Source organism: Centrocercus urophasianus, unplaced genomic scaffold, assembly GCF_019232065.1.
Source record: "Centrocercus urophasianus isolate 14NV4802_14NV808 unplaced genomic scaffold, USGS_Curo_1.0 seq_28, whole genome shotgun sequence".
In the NCBI taxonomy this organism is placed as follows: domain Eukaryota; kingdom Metazoa; phylum Chordata; class Aves; order Galliformes; family Phasianidae; genus Centrocercus; species Centrocercus urophasianus.
Window position 1 is genome coordinate 5,111,566 of NW_024884844.1, and position 21,252 is coordinate 5,132,817.

Here is a 21,252-nt window from a genome sequence, read left to right on the forward strand (position 1 = left end):
CCCGACTACCTGCCCAGCTGACAGCCGCATGCCGTACCCCGCGGTTATTCATCCGAGGGGAGACATGGCAGCGTGATGCACAGACATATGGCTGCGGAGCGCACAGGGGCAGGCTATAATAACAACAACAACAACAAAACAAGGCTCCATCTGGGGCGTCCGAGCCCGCACCTGTGTCCGCCCCAGCCCGCCCGGTGCGCGCTGCTGCGCGGAGCGACCGCGCCCCGCGGAGAGGCTGCCTCTGCGGGCTCCGCGCCCGGCCCGGCTCAGGAAGCGCCGGTAGGGAAGCGGCGGGGGCGGCTGCCGGGGGCCGGGCCGGGTTGGCAGCGCGGCGAGGGGCAGCGCGGCGGCGGCGGCGCGGGGGGGCACGGAGCGGAACAATAGCGGGCGGAGGGGAGGGGGCCGGCGGCGTCGGGGCTCGGCACCCCGCCCCGGGCAGCCCAGCCCAGCCTAGCGCAGCCTGCGGGCAGCGCAGCTCAGCCTAGCCCAGCCCCGGGGCAGCCGCCCCGCAGGCAGCGCGGAAGGGATGATGAGCCGGGCGGCGCTCGGCTGGGCTCGCTGCTAAACGCGCCTCCATCCCTCCCTCCCTTTTCTTTTCACTCCCTCCCTCTTTTTCTCTCTGTCTCGGCTCTCCTCCTCCCTAACTCACTGGATATTACCAGCCGCCGGGCTCGCCGCCTTCTCTTCCCCAGCCATGAATCCCACCGAAGGGGCGGCGGAGGAAGGCGCTGTCCCCGACTCGGAGGTGGATGCTTTCTTCCGAACAGGTAGAGGAGCCGCGGGGGAGGAAGGGGCCGGGGCAAGCGCCGGGCCCTGCCTCTGCCGCGGGATGTGGGCTGGCGGCGGTGCGGGCACCGGCGGCTACGGAGCCTCGGGGGGTTGATGTGAGGGGGTTCCCCGCCCTTCTTTTTGCTTTGTCCGCCGCAGACCTCTCGTCTCGGCTTGCCCGGGCCCTCTCCCGCCCCCGGGAGGATGCTGCTACTGCGGAGCCGCCGCACGGGGCTGCCCTCCTACCACTGGCCAGGGCGGGAGGGGACCGACTAGGCTCCCGCCCCCGGCAGGCACAAAAGCTCCGCGGGGATGCTCGAAGCGAGCCGCGTAGCGGAGCCCCGGGGCTGGGCTTAGCCCCGAGCGGCGGTAGCCACCCGGGAACCGGCCGTTTCGGGAACGCGGAGCCGGCCGTCTGCCCGGCGCGGCTCGGATTCCTCCTGCCGCCCTCGGGTGGACGACTAGGGCGAGGGAGCCTCGGGCAGAGCTCGCCCGTTGCTCCCCGGGTATGCTGAGCTCGCCAAATGTTTCAAGGATATGTGAGAGTGCGTTCCGCCCTTCGCTTTCAGAGGATGCTGAAGTGGAGCAGAAGGGTCGCTGGGCTGCGGCGGAGCGGGGAGGGGGCCTTAGTTAGTGATGCAGCGATTAGTTAAATGCTCTGGGCGATGGGGACGTGCTGCGTCGCTCACCCGTGGTGTGGTAGCCCTCAGCTTTGAAACACGGGTTTGCACAGGATCAACATCTCTACTGAAACAACTTGTGGTCAGCACTCCCCCGACAGAGTCAGAATCTCGAGAAAGTATTACAGGATCCTTGGTAGATTTTTAATTAAAAATTGTAAAGGATTAAGTGCTTGTTTCATAAGGGGATTGACCCTTGGAGGGTGAAGGCTGATACTTATTGGCACAGCTGTTTGTCAAGACTTTGCTTTTCAGCTGTTTTCTTCCATCTACCTGCTCATTAGCTACAGAGTGATTTGAGATCCAGTTACAAAAAAAAAATCAAACAAACCAAAAACAACAACAAAAAAACACCTGAACAATTATGTAGTCACCAAAACTTTAAAGTAGTTAAATCCTGAATGCTGCAGCAGCTCCCTGCGTGCCCCATCTGTGTGAAAAGCCTTTGGTCTAGGAGATAGCTGTAACCAGGTCTGGCTGTATGTATCTTGTGATCCACAAGCCATTAAGTCATAGGTATTTGCCTGTTGATAGTTCACCTGGTTACAAGCTCATTTCCCAAGCCTCCACAACATCAGCATTTGTGGGCAACCAAAGACTTGTTTTAGAAAACCAAAAAACACAAGAAACAAAAGAAAAATTGTGTTGATTTTCTTTTTAAGGGTCTCCTCACCTTTTCTCCCCTTCTTGATTCAAGTTAATTCATTTCCCTGTGACACTGCCTCCTCAGCGTAAGCATGTTAACAGAATTGAATTTGGAGAGAGCCAGGTCTGTCTAGCTTGTATGAAAAAAGCATTTCTGAAATGAGGAATAGGCACAGAGAATCGTGTGCTGAGGCATTTCTTCCACTTTGCCTTCTCCACCAGCAATTTCACCTGTAGATCCACAGATATGCTGCTGCCTGCTTTGGTCTCTTGATGTTTCTGGAGGAAACAAAACCACAGAAATAGGGGTTTGGAGGGGATGCCAAGTCCTTGTGCCAAAGCATGTATGTATAGACTGTTCCTGTTGGTTGGCTTGTCTAATTTGAAAAGCTTTGGCGAAGGAGCTCACAGAATTCTTGTTTCTGTACTGCTAATGTAGCATTTTGCATGCAAAAGGTGACATGGCAAAATCTTAGTAACTCATTTTGGTTGTCAGGTGTTACAATGACCAGGCAACCCACTGAGAAATGGGGAGAAAGCAAATGATAGTAGGCGTGGCTCATGTTGGTTTTCTGCACTGTTGGTGTACTGTTTGCTTCTTGAGGCTGTGCTGGAGCTGGGCTTGGTCTCGCTGGGTGGCAGGAGATCAGAGACTGAGGGGCTTCAGAGGGAAGCTGCGGACAGATGCTGCTGACTCTTCCGTTCCTCTTTTCCCCATCAGTGACTGAACAAGGACTGGGAGGGAGATGGAGTCTGGTTTGTCATAGCTGCAAAGACTTGCATAAGCTCAGCAGTCTTTTTTACTCCGTGTGAGCATTTTTCTTTTTCTTCTTGTGTGCTGACTTGTATTCTGGATTTGTCAAGCATAACCACGGTGTCTTTCGTGCCTTTAGTCATCCGCAGCAAATAAAATATGACCCTATGTGATTTAAAGAGTAGCTGTTTCACCAGCATAAACTCTTCCTGAATACACCGCTAATACACGGCAAAGCACGAACTCATTGCTTTCAGTGAAAAAATGGACTCCAATAGGCTAACATCTCACTTGGAGGCTTTTAGCAAGCAGACAGTCTGTGCTGGAGCCAGGAGGATCAATTTCTGCCTGGGAGCAGCAGGGCTGCTGCTGGCAATGGCACTGTGGTCAAGTGTTGCACCAGCAGCACCCAAAACTGGACAGTGAGGTCCCTTAGTGATTCTAACATGCTAGAAACAGCATGTCTCTGAACTGTATGTGGAACATAAAAGTGAGGGAATTAACACAGGATAATAAAGGCAGATCTGTTCTGGAGCATGTATGGGTGAGAGCTAGGAATGACTTCAAGAAAAGCATGGATTTAGCACTTGTGTGGTTGATGCTGAAATGCATTTAAGCATTCCTAGAGACACAAAGGACTAGTCTAAGTTTTACCATCACATATCTGCAAGGAGCAATTCTGTCTTTTAGAGAATTGCTCCTATGTAACTGGGATAACGTTTCACCAGGCAGAGGGAACCTTAAGGGCAGAAATGAGGATTGCAACCTCCAGCTCAGATTTCCAGGATAACAGAGGCTGCTGGATCAAAGCAGCAATTTCTGCACTGAGTCTATCACTTCTGTTTGAGCTCATGTTTGAGTAAGAAACTAAATCTGTGCCTAGATATATCTTATTAAGTTTCTTATGTCTATTTTGGTGACAGATAATGAAATATGAGCAAGTTCTCTAGAGCTCTCAGCTGTCTATATTAAATGTGACTGAGAATTTCACGTTGCGCATAACTGAATCCAAATATCTGTTGTTTCAAACATAAAGTAGGTCTCTTTATATCTGTACAAATGGCAGGCATTCTTTGGTTATAGACATGGGGGGAAAGCTTTGTGCCTAAGCTGCAGGAATTTCTGCAGTGTGGTTTGGAAGCAGAGATCCAGCATATAAGAAAATCCTTTTCCAATATATTGAAGATTTATAGAGGTCATTGTCAGAACAACTTAGCGAGCTACTGATTACTGAAGGGTTAATCATCAATATTTACTGTCTGCTAGCAGTACCGTTTTCTAAATTACTTTTTCTGGCATTTAAGTATAACATTGATTACATCTGATGTGAAGATGCCCAATCTGTCATTGATACTTCCTGTGGGTGAGCCGAAAATTGATACTACTCCATCTCCTTTGCCTGCGATGAATTATTCCATTTATTTTCAGCCTTCCACCAGCCTGTTAGACTTCCAGCATTGTTCTTTTGCGCACAAGTGACTGGTAACTCCACTACTAAATAACTTAAAAATGATGGCCAGTGTCCAGGCTGTGTGATCAATAGATGTGCTTGAAGTGATGTCTGCACAGAAGTGTTCCTCGAGGTTGATGGAATCAAGTGTCTCCTCACAGAGCAGATGAACTGATGCAGTCTAGTTGTCATTGGGATGAAGTGTTTGGGTGACGCATGGCTTCCTCACCTTGAGACTTTATAATTCACGAGATCTGATGATGTGCGTTGATAAAGGATGCTCTGGTGTACAGTCAAGTTGTACTCACCATTTGGAAAGCTCCAATATTCTTGAAGGTGATGCTGTTAATTAAAATCCCCACTGCTCTCTGGAGGCTTTGACCTCTGACTCTGTCAGGAATATGAGATTTGTTCCTTTCTTTTCTTATTTTCTTTTTTTTTCTTGTGACTGATGTGGGCAAGAGGACAGTTGTGTCATTTCATGTGTGGACCCACATCCTCCCAAATCCCTGTCAGCATGTTGGGCTGTATGGCTCTGCCCTGCTGCTCTGCGGGGCTCCTAGGGGAGCTCTGCTACCCCAGGAACTGGCAGGGATTTTGCATCTAGATGCAGCAAAAGAGATGTGGGCGAATCAATGGGTCCTGGCAGGAGCAGCTGTCATCTTCCCCCCTGGCCCTGCAGGTTCTGATCACAAATGGAGCAGAATCTGCTGACCTGGGGGGCCTGTGACAAATGGGGAAGGATCTGTGTTGTCTGATCCTGGAAGGGAGTGATTTAAAACAGGGATTTAGTTCAGAAAAGGTGTTCAGAGGAGTGTTTCTTTACTCTCCTTCCTTCCTCCTTGCTCAGGTATATGAACAAGGTATTGGGGTTTTCACCTGATAGTAATTTGTGGTGTGCTGCTTGTGGCTGAGAGTGCATTGTGTTATAGTCCAGCAGGAAGATATTTGTTCCGTTTGATGTTAATTATTGAATGGAGTTGCTTCCAGAGGAAAAGGCTTGTTATACCTCACTTCTGTTCAGAGCTGGGAAATAGTGAGCCTCACAGCCCTTGATTCTCAAAGCAGGGTAAAGTAGTGCAACTAAGACTGGAGCACAGACACCAGTAAAGTTCACAGGTGCTGCGGGTACATTTGATGTGGCACCTGCAGGTGTTACTGAGTGGGGGAGGGCCCACTGCTTTCACCTGACTTTAGGGCAAAGCTCCAAAAGAGCAAAGTGCTATCCCAAAGTCTTTTTATCAAAGCGGAAAATGTAACTATTGCTGCTTCCCTCTGTGCCAACCCCCACGTTGTGTCAACTCTCATAATCAGAAAACACGAGGGCTGAAATTTGAAGAAACTTGGATTTATTTTATATGTTTTCTTGTGGATTCCCCCTCTTCAAGCACACCTCTCCATGTTAAGAGTCCTCTGGGGACCCCTGCAGCCAGACAGGTGTTCTGGGCTTCTGGAAGGCTCAGGATGAAGTATTTTGTTGTTCCAGCTGCTGTGACCTTAAGGTCTCTAGGAAGTTTGGTTATGGATGTAGAGCTGCTTTATTGCTCCATGGCGATGTGTGCCGTGCTGTACTCAGAGGTATTTTTAAGTACTTCATAGTTGCATCAAAGAAAATGCTTATGGAGTATTAGGCCTTATAAACCCATAGTGCTGTACGTTTTACGACTGAAACCTAAAGTAAGTTGTGAAACAACTTAGAGGTATTTGTGCTTTTGTTTGATTTGGATTGCTGTTCTGCTTTTATTATTTCTCTGGATAAACAACCCCTGTTTTACAGGCTTGTGTGGCACACATGCCCTCTGTTTAACTGAAAGACCTGCAGCATTGGGGGAGTTTTGCATAGCAACTCTGGTGTGAATAACAGTGAATATTATGATATGTGTTGCAAAAGAAAGATGGGTATGAAGAGAGAAGGCAAACAGAATTCCAATAGAATTGTCTGATTGGAGAACACTACAATGCAGAGGGCTGTGAAAGAAAAATCATAATATTGTGAATCTCTTTTTTCCACTCATCTCTTCGACAGACTGTGTTACTGTCACACAGATCCAGAGGACTTCAGAGGAATTGTTTGGGAATTTTCACAGATGTAGCCAGAAACGAGAACTTGGCCCTGGCACTGCAGCTGCAGTCATAAATCTAGGTTCAAGTCAATCACCTGTGCAAGGTGTGGGTTGCAGCTTGTTGAAATAGGATTCACTGCATTTTGGACTGAGGATGGAGTAATATTTCAGCAAAATATTTACATTTTCATATTGTATTTCAGATCTGGTTCAGAATGAGTTTAGTGCTTGAACTCAGGAGAAGGATTGTTCTCTGTTGTAAGTCATTGTAAAAGTTACGTGTGTGACTGCTGAGGAATAACATCAGTTTCAGCCACTTTTCATTTATTATATTTTGAATGATACACTAAAGAGTAAAACTGATAAATTCAAATTGTGTATGTTCTGTACTGGGGTGTGAAATACCATGTGAAAATTGAAGGTTAAATAATTCCTGTTTCCTAATCAAAGGCTTAGGAGCTAATTCTGTTTCTGCTTTTAGATAGAAATGTTCATTTTTATTTGCTCGCTTTCATTAGCTGCTGCCTAGAATAAATTGTCTTACTGGCGTTCTTTCTCTCTTATCAACATTGTGTGGCTTTGTAACTAAAACCTACGACTGTCTTCAAATATTACACAGTACAATGACTGAGGTACATGGGTGTAATTTGTCATGTTCCCACTTCGGGGCAACAAATTGTCTCTAAGACTGAAAATAAATTCCTTTTTGTAACCTTAGCTATCTGAACCAGCACTGCAGTTTCACTGATGGAACAAAACTACCATAATTAGGCAGACTGTAGTTTTTAGTGTAAGGTCACATCATGCTTTGCTGAGAATAATAAGAGGAAATGATCTTCAATTTAAGATCTCAGTGACTGGCAGGCCAGCTGCTCTGGTCATTTCTGTAAGTGAAGTGGTCTTGGGAAAAAGGGTGAGTGAACGTTGTTTGGAAGAGAAATTAAATTAACCTTGTTGTGTAAATGGTACCCATGTAGACTTACTTGAGCTTTCAGGTTTTTAAACTCTGATTTCTGTGTATAATAAGCTCTGCTGAAGTAGAAGATACGCTTTATCTTCAAAATAAAAATCATTAAAAGGGAAGATTTCACTCAAAGATACTGCATTCTCCTTGGGATTGTGAACCTTCCTTTGAAAGGCGAGTGCTGGGTAAGGCAGCAATGGCAGCATGTCCTGCTGCAGTGGGGTATGAGGACTGGAAGATGGCTTTGGCTGGTTTATTACCTGAAATTAGAATATATGCTGCAAAAAGAGCCTTCTGAAGGCTCCCTGATGATATTGGTGCTGCTGGTGTAGTTCCTGGCTTCCAGAGTGTACCTGGGTGCTCTCATTGCTACCAGCAGTCCATGTCGGGAGCCAGTGGCTGATGGGGACAAAAGTGTCTGCGTGTCTGTCAGTCAGGACAATGGCCTGCTGCTGGGCTGCGGGGAGGAGAGCGGCCGCTTTGTGTGGCAGGGCAGGCATGGCAGATGGCTAATTGGACGTGATAAACCACAGGGCAATGAGGAAGAAAAAGGAGGTCTGCAGGGATTATCAGCTTATATCTCACATGGTTAAAAAAAAATACATATATATGTCTGTGTGTGTGTGTGTGTGTATATATATATAAAATGTATATATATATGCACTTATTTTTAAAATGTTCTTTATCATCTGAATATATAAGAAGGGGACACTAACTATCCTCTTTGCCTTAGCGAACATGAGGCATGCTTTATTAGCTGGGGGCAAATCATATTACTGTACAAGAAGGTGGACAAACACACAGCCCCCAGAGACACTGGCATGGCACTTAGGAAAATTAGCTGTGCATGTTTTTCACTGATCTTTTAAGTAAATATCAAACTGTTGTGCCAAACAGCATCCAAGCTGAAAACAAAGCTTTGTGGCAGTGTTTTTCAAAAGGATGGGAAGAAACTCTGCAGTCGTTTGCCTGGTTGTGAATAAACCACCAGTTTTGCATCATTGAAAAGTTGATTAATGACGACATTAGTTATGTATTAAATGTGTTATATTAGCCTTAATAGAGAACATGCTGTACAGACAAATCTTGAGGCACTTATTCTGACAAACTTTCACTTATTTTAAACAGCTTAATAAAAAATGGAATGGAAGTCCTCAAGTTATGTGTCAATCCCAGGTAGCTTTCATGTTAAATTCATGTCCTCTTGGCATGAGGTCTGTGGGGGCTATCGGAGCTGAAGGCTCATGCCTACCTACACCCTGGTAGCAGCACAGATCATCATCTTCTTTTTGGTTGTAAGTAATTCCTTTTTCGCACTCCTAATTTAATGGCAAGGAAACACACAACAGCTTTGGGACTCATTCCATAATTTTGGGTAATTTTTCTGTTGTTCATTAAGAGGGTTTAGGAAACAAAGCTGTAACAGGGTCATTGCTTTGGTGGCTGCTGTGGTGATCCGCAGTCCTCACCGGCTTTAACACCCTGTTTTGTAAAATACCAAGTGCCTAGGATATTTCAGTATTTTACCATGTCTTGTAATACTAATGTTATGGCATATAACAGATACATTTAAATTGTAGTAAAAATAAATCTGCAAGAGGTTAAAAATAATAGCTAACAAGAAATATGCAGTACTCTGTGGTAGCAGATTTACTTTCTGTGGAAATGTCTGGACTGTGTTTCTCTTCTACTGTTTACTACTGTCTTTTCCCACAGGACAGGTTTAGTGGAAATTCCAGATGCAGAGTTTCAGTTGGTTGCTGCTGGCTTCAGCAGGCCCTTTAGGCTGAACCTGTCAGTCTATGCAGCTCCTGAGGCTCCAGGGCCAGGAGACCACTGGAAGAATTGTAGTAGTACTGAATCTTTCTATAGGACTAATCTCTTTTGGGCCCTATAATATTGTCATCATGTTATGATGGTTCTCTACTGGTGTTTATTTCTGTTATTGTCTCGGTTGCTGATTAGTTCCTTCTGAAACGGATGCTACGTGAACAAAAAAGATGGTCTCTGCCATGAAGTACTTACAATAGAAGCTGTGGAGTGGATTGGGAATTCATTTAACCAAAGACTGTCTTTCACTTTGCTCTGCTTTTGAATGTGTCTGAAGGACAAGCCCTTGGCCTCAGGGAATTGGACACTGGATGTGGAGCACAGGGAATGGCTGAGAGCAATGCAATGAGGGGGGGAAGAAATAAGAAAACTGTAGGGAAGCCTGAAATACATGGAAGAAAGCAATGAGGTTTTCCAGCAGAGTGCTTCAGAGCAGAGCTGGAAGGCACTTTGCTGGGAAAGCAGCCACAGCTTGCATCCTATGTGGAAGGGAAATGGTGATGTCAGTGTGGGGAAGGTCAGAAGCCAAAGGAAATCACAGAAATGAGACAATAAGAGGTTTGATTAGAGCTGGATATAGCTTTCAGGGTGGAAAGCTCAAGGTAGGATTTCAGACATCAGGAAAATGCCATCAGATTCTGGCAGCATGCATAGCTAAAGGAGGTAACAAGCTGTGCCTGCACATGTGCCATGCTCACAATAAGGAAGGTGGCCATATGAGGTACTGCACAGTATAGGAAAACCAGCAGGGTTTTCTCCAGCAGGAAATTCCCCTCACCATCTAAGACTGCTTTTGTCACACTGGGATCTTTCAATTGTGATTGTACCCAATGCCTGCCTTGCTTTGATGCTGCAGAGATTTGCCTATGAAGTAGGGACACTGAGCCCAAATCCTCTTGCTTCACATTTAATGCCTCTTGTTCACAGAAAAATGTCATGAAGAGCCAGTCTCCTTGGATCTGACTGCCACTGCATTCACAGCAATTTAACTTTCCTGCTCTGTTTTTCTGTGTTGAAGCAGAGTTCAGGAATGATGCTAATAGAGTCAGTCTGAGGCATTCAGATAAATTTAGTACGAAGGAGCCAGTCAGGCCTGCCGGGTGAATAGTAATGATCTTGTGAGCTTCAAGGACTCAGATCCATGGTGTGTGATCCTCTGGTTAGCAGCTTGCTCCAGTTCAGCTCAATCCTGCTTGAAAGTTAGCTGGGGTGTGAAATAGGGCAGCTATCTCACACAGGTTCCTGCTGCTCTGTTATCTGTCTGCTTCTGCAGGTTATTTATCAATTTCCTAAAGAAATGGTCTTTAACTATTTGGGGGCCTGGAGGAAGTTGCTGATGCTGGTTTAAAACATCTCTGGTGCTAATACTGAGCAGAGGAAAAACCTGATGGGCTAGATGGGTTCAGATCAATTAAAACTGATCTGCGTGGTAATGAAAATCTGTAACAGTGCTTCTCAGCCTACAAGTCCTTATCATGGGAAAAGATTTAAAAAACAGGGAAAACAAACCTGCGTGTCTACATCACTGAGCTGTGCAGTAAGGTGTAACTGGCAGCTTGGCCCTGCTTGCTGTGATTGGAATTGGTTTCAGTGCTTGATTCAGCTTCAGCTCCATTGCAGTGTTTTTGCCTGAGACTTCTGGTGGTCGCATGCAGTAGTTCAAAACCAGGGACTGGTGGGTCCCCACTGAGGTGTTCGAATGACAGCTTCCCACAGCTTCTGCCTGGGAAGTCAAACAGTGCTGGAGATGTGCAGGATGACCAGCAGTTACATTGCCTGCCTGAGCTGTCCTCACCACTCCTTGGTGTCACGTAGCAGTAGAGATAACAGCACAGATAATAGAGATAATTGTACGGATTTAGTAAACAGATTTAGTAAAACATTTCAGAACATTTGGATAGTGACAGTGTTTGTGTAGAATGGGGAAGTCTTATTAAACCCATTTGTGGAAGAGGGATAACCAGGCACAAAAGTGTAGCAAGTGGTTTTCTTGAAGTTATGTGGGCTTTGTGCACTTCTGTGTGTGTAAACTCAATGTTCTGCTCACGGAGCACATCCTGACAACTCTGCTTGACTTTAACTTGCATTGCTGGGTCACAGGCCAGGAAAAGCACACCAATACCTTTGTACCTCAGGATTGTCAAAAGTCACGGCTAAAGTGACAGTGACATCAGCTTGGTGTGCAAACACTCAGCTCTCCTTAAACCACTTGATGTGGGCACCTATATATGGATGCAGGTGACCTACTTCAGACAGGTTGTACAGTTTGCTCTTAGTCTTGGAAAAAGGATTAACACACCTTTCCTGTGTCCACACTAGCTGGTCAAATGGCTTTAAGATATTTATTATGCTGACTCTTTAAGCATACATAAGTCAGACCCACATCTGGTCCAAAAAATGGCCTGATGCCAGCAACAGCAGAGAAGCTGCAGTAATTTACACAGGTGGAAATTCTGACCTGTGTTCAGCTGACAGACTCAGGTGAGAATGCTACCAGAGGACCGGTAGCAGAGTAAGAAAATTTCTAATTTCATGCGTTAAGGCATTCAGATGATGTTTCTCATCACCATGGTATCCAAATGCTTAAAAAAAAATGAGGCACTTGGGTGCAGGGTCCATTCTGCTTGCTATTTGGTACAGTCCCTTGTGCTTTTTTTCATAATGAGTGTGCTGCTGTGAAAGTTACATCTATTAAATGCTAAATGTAAGAGTGATTTAATGACATGCTATTAAAAAGTTCCACCTACCTAAAAATGCTTTGCTTTCCAGCCAGGTTGGTAATATATTCCATATTTTACAGAGATCTCTTCTTGAAGCGAATGCTGTCAGGAACCATTCAGAGCTCTGATCTTGCTTTTTTTTGGTCTTTTACGAGTGCCAGGTTCCCTTTTGCTACAGATCCAAGTGCTGCTCCCCGAGGTTTGTGCTGTGGACGTCTCCCACGGGTGCATTGGTTACTTGGGGGCATGGGGAGGTGCCTCCTGGCTGGTTCCACACAGCACACTTTAATGGAGCTATAAACATTGTATGTGATTTCCTTTCCTTGGTCTCATTTTTCCTTATACTTTTTCCTCTCGGTATACAGCTGGTGAATGTGGAAGCTACATGCTGCTTTTCCAAATGGAGCAGTTTGTTTAATGTGGAGTTTCTCAGAGTGGAATAAATACCTGTGGTCTTCTGAGGAACTCAGAACTGGATTGTAGTTACTACCTGTGTGCAGCAGCAACATTCCCTGGGTGAGGTGTGAATGAGAATTACAAAGAGATGTGAATAAGCAATACTCCAAAAAGTAAATTGCAGACTGGCAAGAAATAAAGTCATATTGCATATTCAAGGGGAATATATAGCAGAAAGGAAAACTTCCTCTTTGGAAATTACCTTAGTATTTCTTATTTAGGGAAAGAGACTGTGCAAGGTATGGCACAGACAGTAACCATGGTCTGTGGGCTGCAGGGATTGCTGGGGGAGCTCTCTCCTCCGCAAGTAAATGCTGTTGCCCCTGCATTGCCCTCCAGTTTGGAGTGCAGCTCTCATTTGTTTTACTTGCTGCAGCTCCCCAGCAAAAGCTTTCCTTTCGTATATATCTGGAAGATAAAGGAAAGAGCATACCTGGCTCTGAAAGTCTCAAATCCAAATGAGCCTCTCCTGTTGAACTGAGCAAAAGTACTTGGGGGGGGGAAGGGAGAGAGGGGTGAGAGTCCATCATCCCTCTTTTCCTGCTCCTGGGGTGCAGTGACCCCTGTGTGCACACGGAGTAGCTGAATTTCAAATGGACAGGACAGAAACATTATATAGATTAAAGTGAAAATCCCGGCATTAATAGGATAGCACTGAGGGCAGAACTGGTGTGCCTAACTAGCAGGCACATGAAGTGCACACATGAACAAAGCAGGACTAAGCTCTTTTTTTTTTTTTGGTCTACCGTGCAGCAATGCTAACAGCTGCAGCTAATGACTTCTAAAAGGATCTCCTCTCCTGGCTCCCTTTTTTTTGCCCTTACAGTCTATGTATGTATTTTCTCTAGGATGAGAGCTGTTCCAGGAACTGGATTAAAGCTTTTCCAGTCATTAGTTTTCTTTTTGGTGCACGAACACCCTGTGAAGAGTAGCTCAGACAGCAGCCTGAAGCACTTAGGTTTCTGAGTTAGCCAACTGTAGCAATCTATTTTTAAAAGATTATTTTCATGAATTGGATTTTGTGACCTGATTTGAACTGGTCTTGGACACACACGTGTTGTGCTGAGCCCACAGGACTGTCCCTGCTGGCCATCTTACCACTGCAATCCTGGCTGCTTCCTGAACGGATCTGGCTCTGAGGCTCCATCTTTGCCTGGCTTGGTAGGGATAGCATATCAATCACTTATCAGGCAGTAACAAATTATTCTCTTCCTGCTTCTTTGCTGTCTTGGTGGTGGACGGAGTTTCGGGTCTGCTGCTGGAAAGAGCAAAACTGTTTGTAATATTCCAGTTTCTTGGCTGTCCTTTTTCCCTTCAAGTGGTGGGAGTCTGGAGTTGTGGCTGTTTCCTTTTATGAAATGCCATTACGTTTTTTATTTTGACTATCTGTAAAAAGTGATTTAAAGCCCTGCATGGTTAAAGAGTTTGTGCAGAGATTTATATAGGTTTCACCCTTAATTCTGCCATTGACTTACAGATGTAGGTACTATGTAAGACCTTAAAGCATGCATTACAAAATCATGTATCTCTATTGCGCCTAATGATGAGGAACAATCTTGATTTGGAAAGCCACAAGCTGTTGTGGCATTGGTTCCTTACATCTAGTCTGGACTCATCCTTATGCAGTTCCTTTTAACATCAGAGGATGCAGGAGCTCTATAGAAGCACTCTGGTGGGCAACTGGCCCTGGCTTTATCTTGTCACAGGAGGCATTCAAAATATAGGAGTAAATAGAAGCCTCATATTCAGTCTCTTGAAACTGTCTCAATGTGCCTGTTGTGTAATTCTACACAATATTTCCACTATGCTGAAGTAATTTGAGTTTATTCTCCTTCCAGAAACAAATGGGAAAGCTGTAATGTATTGCTTTGGATTAGGTAGCATTAATGTTCAGAGAAGAGTTTTATTTGTTTGTTTCAGTGTCACACTTTTACATACAGATAAATAAATAAATATCTTAATTGGAAAGCTGAAGGATTTCATGGGAGTGCTTATCATACAGTAGTGTCCTGCAGATGGATATTTAGATGGAAGCTGTCAGGATTCCTTCAGCGTAGATGTTGCTGGATCTATCATTGGCCCATACATGTTTAAGTCCCAAAGATACACCTAGATACTGAAACTGCATTTTGTTTGAAATTAAAACTGGAATTTTACAGTTTTGAAGCAATTGGAGCAACTAAGAGCATCCCCTTTAACTCAAGCAATTTTTGGAAATGAGGACTTTGTTCCTAATATCCTGACTAGATAACTATATTGTATGGGATAACTGCATTCCTCTAACTATATGCTTTGGGATAACTATATCAATTTATTGCTTTTCTGCTTTTCTTTTCTAAAATTATACCTTCTAACACTGCTGTCCATCAATAAGTATTTGCTGAATTTGCTTGTCTAAACTGATGCATTTTAGTACTGAGAGGTAATTCATTCTTGTGATTCTTCCATAGGGCTTCAAGATGACTATGCTTGTTCTTAGCATCTCCAGTGACTCTGCATTACTGGAGCACTTCCCCTACAAAGACAGGCTGAAGGAGCTGAGCTTGTTCAGCTTGAGAAAAGAAGGCTGCAGGGTGATCTAATTGCAGTTAGATCACTTTCAGTACCTAAAGTGAGCCTACAAACAGAAGGGGAATCAACTCTTTGAAAGGGTAGATAACAGCAAGACAAGGGGAAATGGTTTTGAGTTGAGGAAGGGAAGATTTAGGTTGGATGTCAGGGGAAGTTCTTTGCTGTGAGAGCGGTGAGGTGCTGGAACAGGCTGCCCAGAGAGATTGTGGATGCCTCATCCCTGGAGGTGTTCAAGGCCAAGAGGCTTAAAAGGTACACCTGTTGTGTGCGAAGAAAGGGAAAGGCAGACTCTGGTTTTTTTTAATATCCCAAATCAATGGGTGCTTGTTCTGATGCTGACTGGACCCAAACTGTAGCAAACCAGTCTTCCCCATATTTCAGCTTTCTTCTCCTTGTTAGCATGCAGTGCTCATACAGAGCAAATTATGGCACACCAACTTTTCTGTTTGGAGCTCTTGAATTGTGCATCCGTAACTTTTCTGAGGCTCACTCTTAGGCATAGTCTGGTTTGCTTTATCTGCTGGGACAGCTCTGTTGGTATTTCTAATGGTACTACATGCAGTCAGCAACATTTCATAATAAAGTGGAACACATCCTGGAGTTGTATTTGCAAGTGGAAATGTGATGAAAATGCCTTGGCATTCTTGTGATAAAAGAGTGAGTGTTGCATGCCTGTGAGATGAAATGGTTGTGCCTTTATGAGTAGTAACCATAATTTGAATAAAGGATTGTTATGTGAAAGACTACCATCTTTTATTAGGTTTTCTATTCTATGCATCTCATAATTTCTATGTCAGAAGTGTAGGTTCTTCAGGTTTTCTTGTCCTTAAATATCGGTTATCTCCTTGCTGTGATAACTGAGTCATTGCAGAAACAGGATTTTTGCATTGGAATAATCCTAGAAGAAAAGATTGCTTTCGTGAAAAGCAAAGCCCGTGGTCCTGTTGTTTGTGCTCCTCTTGTTGTCATTAAAGCTATCTGTGTTAGCCTGTGAGCAGTCCACATCATCACCAGTTTCTCCTGCTGCTGGCACCTGCAGTGAGACCATAATCCTGTGATTGTCATCACAGTGCCTTCTCATATAATGTGATTTTACAAATCTAACACTGTGCTTTCTCTGCAGGAACAACTGCAACAGGATAGGACATAAATAGCAATACTAGCAGGAGAAAGCAAGAGTCCTGCAGTCTGATAGTGCTGGACAAACAGCCAGCCAATTTTCACCTTGTGGTATCAAGGTTGTAGATAAGTTTAGTGGATAATGCAGAATTCTGGAGATGGACATCCTGATTCTGCTGTGGCCTGCTGGGTGACATTAGGCATTTAGCATCACTCCATGCCTCAGTTTCCCTGTGAGAATTGGGTAATTGTGGATGAAAAGCACTATACAATAATAACACTTAAAGCAATGCATACAGTGGTTATTAACACAGAACACTGTCATCATCTCCACTTTATAAATGTGAGGAACTGAGGCAGAAAATGCTTTGCCGAAAGCTATTGATGGAGGCAGGGCAAGAGTCCTCATTAGACCTCTGGAGCTGGCGGCTGCCTGGGCTCCACACTGCTCTGCAGTCTGCCTGCCTTGCGGTGCTGGTTAAATGCAGGGGACCTGGGGTGTGGGACAGGCATAGCCTCATTCTTGTCAGTGCTCCAAGTGAATTGAGTTGGGAAAGTAATCAACAAAGGGTTGTTTTTTGTTGGGTTGTTTTGTTTTGTTTTGTTTTAGGAAAAATGTTTTTGAGCCCTCCAGTTGTAACGAGAGTGTGTTAACAGTACAAAATATATGGGACAGCTTTGTCCTAATTAGTTTTCCATTGAAATTAACAGCCCTTGAGTTCAATAGGAATGCATTTAGGCTGACAGAGTGTCATTGAAAAATTCTCCGCACTTTTTGCCCTATGGTTTTGAATACGAGCTGAAGCTTGAACATCATGGAACCTCTCCTGGGCAGAGAGGTTCTTCATTTACTCTTCATTTCTAATGTTTTCCCTAATGTTTTTAAAGCCAGCTTCTTTGTGTAAATTGAGTCCATGTTATTTTAGGATGTATATTTAGTATCCAACCAGTTTGCTTTTTTTCTCTCAAGTTCTTGGACAGCAAATCCATTAAGAAATCTCACTGTTGCCAAACTAGGTTAAGATATTTGGAACTTCAATTACCTGCTGAACTTTTAAAAAGTAATTTGGTAATGAAAGCAGTGAATGCATTCTGTAGTGTTTAAGGATTGCTTACAGAGATAAAATGGTTTTGGCTGTATGTCAGATAAATGCTTTTATTCTGAAGTATATGCTCAACAGTTTTTTGGGTTATTTTTCCCCCTTGAATGGGTCTGAGGAGTCTAATCCTTCAAAATATATCCAGACAAATTCTGGATTGCTAATTCCTTTATTCTTAAATTGAAACTATCACTTAGCACTTTGTACCAAGATAATCTTTCACCTCTGGATCTGGAAGAATTTTACAAAGCCAAATGTATTCAGTCTAACCAAACTTCTGCAAAACAAGGAAATATCATTACCCATTTTATGGTGATGTTACCCAGCAGGAAGATACAATCTGGATCACACATCAATCCTAGCAGAAAGTTCTGGAGCAGGATGGTGTCTGGTGTGCTCAGGTGAAAAGCTCAGGGAAAAGATTATCAGAGTCTCACTACTTGAGGCAGACTTGATTGTGATCCTGGATGTGGGTCTGACTTCATTTTGCAGGGATACAAAAGATGAGTTCAAAACTGTTCCCTCACACTGTGACTTGCAGATTGTGTTTGCATGGGTCTCTTAGCGATCTGTGCCTAGGTAATCTGGAAGGGGCTCTGATATGCAAGACAGTGGTCAGTGCAGGGGGAGAGAAGGATCTAGACTCCTCTTGAGCTATAGCAAAGTGTGCATTTGTTTCAGTTGCTCCAGCTCCAGAAGGATGAATCTTAAAATGGAAGAACACCGGAAGAGCTGCGAAGCTTCTCTTCCATAAGCAAAATGTTATCTGTGTATGGCTGTGTAGTATTAACAACCCAAACCTAGTTACCCTCAAATGAATAATTTGGTTTGAAAATGAAGGTCGTTAGCATTAGCATCTTTTCTTCTTGTACTAATGGAATGAAAGCTGAGTGGTGTTTCCCATGAATCATACTTTTTACAGTACATAGTTCATCTGTGACAACCTCATATGCCATTTTTCCCCAAACAGTATCTACAGCTGGGGCCAGATGTGCTGCTTGGCTTGCAGCTGAGCCAAGTTCAAAGGCTTTGAGCCTGAGCCAGGCCAGAGTGCCTGAGCCCTATCCCCACTGCTGCGGGGTCAGTGTCTACAGACACAGCCACACGTGCAGTCCTTCTCTAACCCAAATCAGTCAGAATGATCTGGGTTAAAGAAAGCCCTCCATGCTTTTAAATAGTAAGCCAACCTGGATCATTTTGACACAACCGGGTTAGGGAGCGCCTGCCTGCAGTCGAAGAGACAGATTGGAGGGGGAGTGGAAATGCAGCTCTGCTGCAGCCAGAGCTGGCCTTGAACAAGGGTGAGCAACTTCACCTGTGGGTGAGCTCAGCTGCCTGTCCAGGTCTGGGCAATAGCCTTCTTTTACAGGAAATAATGAATTACTCAAAAGGCTAGAAATGAAGCTGATTTTTCCCAGACTTGGTGTTGACTTATCAGTTTGCAGTCTGATGCTGTGCATAATACATGAGATTGTAGATATGTTCCTGCCCAACTAGGTAGTGGCTGCTTTTTCCCCTACAGACTATTTAGAGCAGCTTCAAGGTTTTCCCAAACTGCACTTGCTTCCAGTGACCATAAGGGACCTTCTCAGGTATTATTTTCTGGCTAACAGAAGAATTTTCCAGGTGTTTATGAGCAAGTAACACATGTGGTCTTGACATAAGACATGCCCTGTGTGTTTTCACAGCCCTCTAAACATGCTGATAAGGGGCAGATACAATGAGGCTTTCTGCAGAATCTGAATGTAAGCACTCAAGATTTAAGTGCACAGCTGATAGTCTAAAGTTCCCTGTAAAGCTACCATGGGCAAGTTTGTAAATGTTTCTGTTTGCCACCCGTCTTGGCAGGGATCATACTGTCTTCTGCTGTGCTGAGATTCAATTACTCTGATTTAACATTGGTGTGCATGGGAACAGAGTTAGGCCCACAGAGAGCATGGGTACATCCTTCTCCCTCAGGAAACTGTGGGCAGTGGCCACACATGCCGTGTCTGTGCTCCACAATGAGGTTTCATCAGTCTGTGTGCTCCCTGAAAGTTGCTGCCCATCTTTGCCCTGAATAGTTGCACCTGGTGCACGTTGCAGGTGTGTTGGTGATGGCGTGTGACAGTTTCACGTTGTTTAGCTCTGAAGCTGATGACAACCAGAAAAGTGACTTTCCCACGTGGGTGTTTATTTCCAAATGCATTCACACTGTGGCTCAGTGTTTCCCTGGCTGAGGCAAAGACTCGACCTCTCTCTTCTTTCAGTTCACTTCACAGTACTTGTAATGAACAGACCTAGATGTTGCAGCGTGTTTTTCTGGGTCACTGACTGCATTATATGCTTGTCCTTCACAGAAGAAATACAATGTCTTTCATCTCAGCCCATCAGCTTGTTTGTGTTGCTTTTAATTTTGTTGTAGCCATTTAAACCCAGTGATTTTGTCAATAAGCATTATTCATATGGGGAGAAATAAATTGATTCATTCCTGAAGCATGCTCCCTTGTGCACACAGCCCCATGTATGGTTGTGGTACAACACTAAAGCTTGTCCTGCCCAAGGGAGCTGACCCTATCTGTGCACACCTGTGGGGTCGTGCACACCTGTGGATATGGGATGTGGGAATCCTGCACCATGGTTCAGGTGCTGGTGTGGCTGAGTGGTGCTGGAGCAGAATCCAGCTTCAGCTGCCTGCATTTGGCAAATCCCCAATTTCTCCTGCCTTCTCAGTATGTGTTCACAGACCTGGTGCTCCTACTTGGTGTGTGTTTTTATGCAGAGACAACCTATACACAGTCTACAGGCTGCCTTCAGCATTTTGAAAACCTCTGTGCATGAATGATTTATTTGCACTTCTGGAAACAAGCTTGATAGACACAAAAAAACACTGGAAAAGCTGCAACCCAGATGCTTTTTCCTATGATTTGATTGTGTTTTATGGGAATACTTGGCATTCGGAGCACTGCCTCATCTCCTTCAAATTGTGTACCTGCCCAGAGGCCAGGACTTGTGGTTTAAGTTGGAACTGGCTACCTTCAACCTTAAACATTGCTTTTCTGCAACAACTGTCTTTTATTTGTAGAATTTCAGTCCAATTTCATGGTATTCGTGCTGTTTCACTTACCAATTCTTACGCTTATTTTCACGCTATCTTTGCATCCTAGTGCTGTGATGGTCTCCTCATCAGCTCATCCTGAACATTTTGGTGACAACAGGAAAAGCATCCGTGTTTGTTGATGGCTTCAGGAAAACCTCTTCAGCATTCTTAAAAAAAAAAAAAAAAAAAAAAAAAGAGAGAAAGAAAAGTGGATGATTTTATGAATTTGGTCAAAAACTAAGTACTGAAAGTTTTGTTTGAATATTCTCCAGAAAGTTAGAACAGGAATTTAGTGGATGAGTGGTTTATATTCTCTGAGCAAAAAAAGCAAGATTTTTTCTTTTTGAGGACTAGTTATGTTCTCTGGTTATTTCGCTGAGTCATAAGCCTTATTTCTTAGTAAAAATAAAGTTTTTGTTGGACATGTCAGCCCTCCCCCTCCAATTAGTTGGCTAAGTATCTCCTATAAAACCATTCTGCATTCATCACCAGTGAATTTATCAAGACCTTAATGTTTAAGTTCCAAACAAGGCTGATATGTATTAAAAAACAAACAAGCAGGCCTGTGAGCTGTCTGTCCCAGAGTTAATGGAGCTATCACCTCTCTTAGTGCTGCAGTGATTGATGTGCTCTCTGATGGAGTTGCTGCTTCTCTCTCACTCCTACTTGTCTGCATGTTAATGCCTTCTCCTGTTGAATAATGATGCACTTTAATATAGATTTGTCTTATTTTTGTTTGAGTGCTGACAGGCCAGAGTTATATCCGTGTCTTTCTGAAGCATGCTGTATGCTTCTGGTCACCTGGAGCAAATCAAGGGGAAGACCTTTACCTGCAGACTAATACTGCCCTTCTTCTGGGAGCACCACGCAGTGAAGCTCATTAGCTTGTTGCATTCCAGGGACTCTGCACCTTTGGCACTGGATGCATACAGGTCCTGTATGTCTGCTTGGGGCTGCCTGCAGCAGTTTCCCCAGGCTGCCCACCACCTAGTGTGTGGGCAGATAGCCTCCCTGATGCAACAAGCCTTCTGTTTGTCCTTCTGTGTCTCTAAC

The 21,252-nt window shown here is 44.4% G+C and overlaps 1 protein-coding gene across 6 annotated transcripts in view; it reads left to right on the plus strand.

The window, feature by feature from the left end:
- Positions 1 to 541: 541 nt before the first annotated feature.
- The window catches only part of KALRN (kalirin RhoGEF kinase), a 447,237-nt gene continuing 426,526 nt past the window's right edge, over positions 542 to 21,252 (plus strand). For 3 of the 6 annotated variants that reach the window (XM_042827272.1, XM_042827275.1, XM_042827274.1), the window contains exon 1: positions 601 to 767. In XM_042827272.1, the coding sequence (XP_042683206.1) occupies positions 695 to 767 (73 nt within the window). In that variant the 5' untranslated portion in view covers positions 601 to 694. Of the gene's footprint in view, positions 768 to 21,252 lie in introns of all 6 variants that reach the window. The other 3 variants (XM_042827277.1, XM_042827280.1, XM_042827273.1) reach the window with 3 other exon arrangements.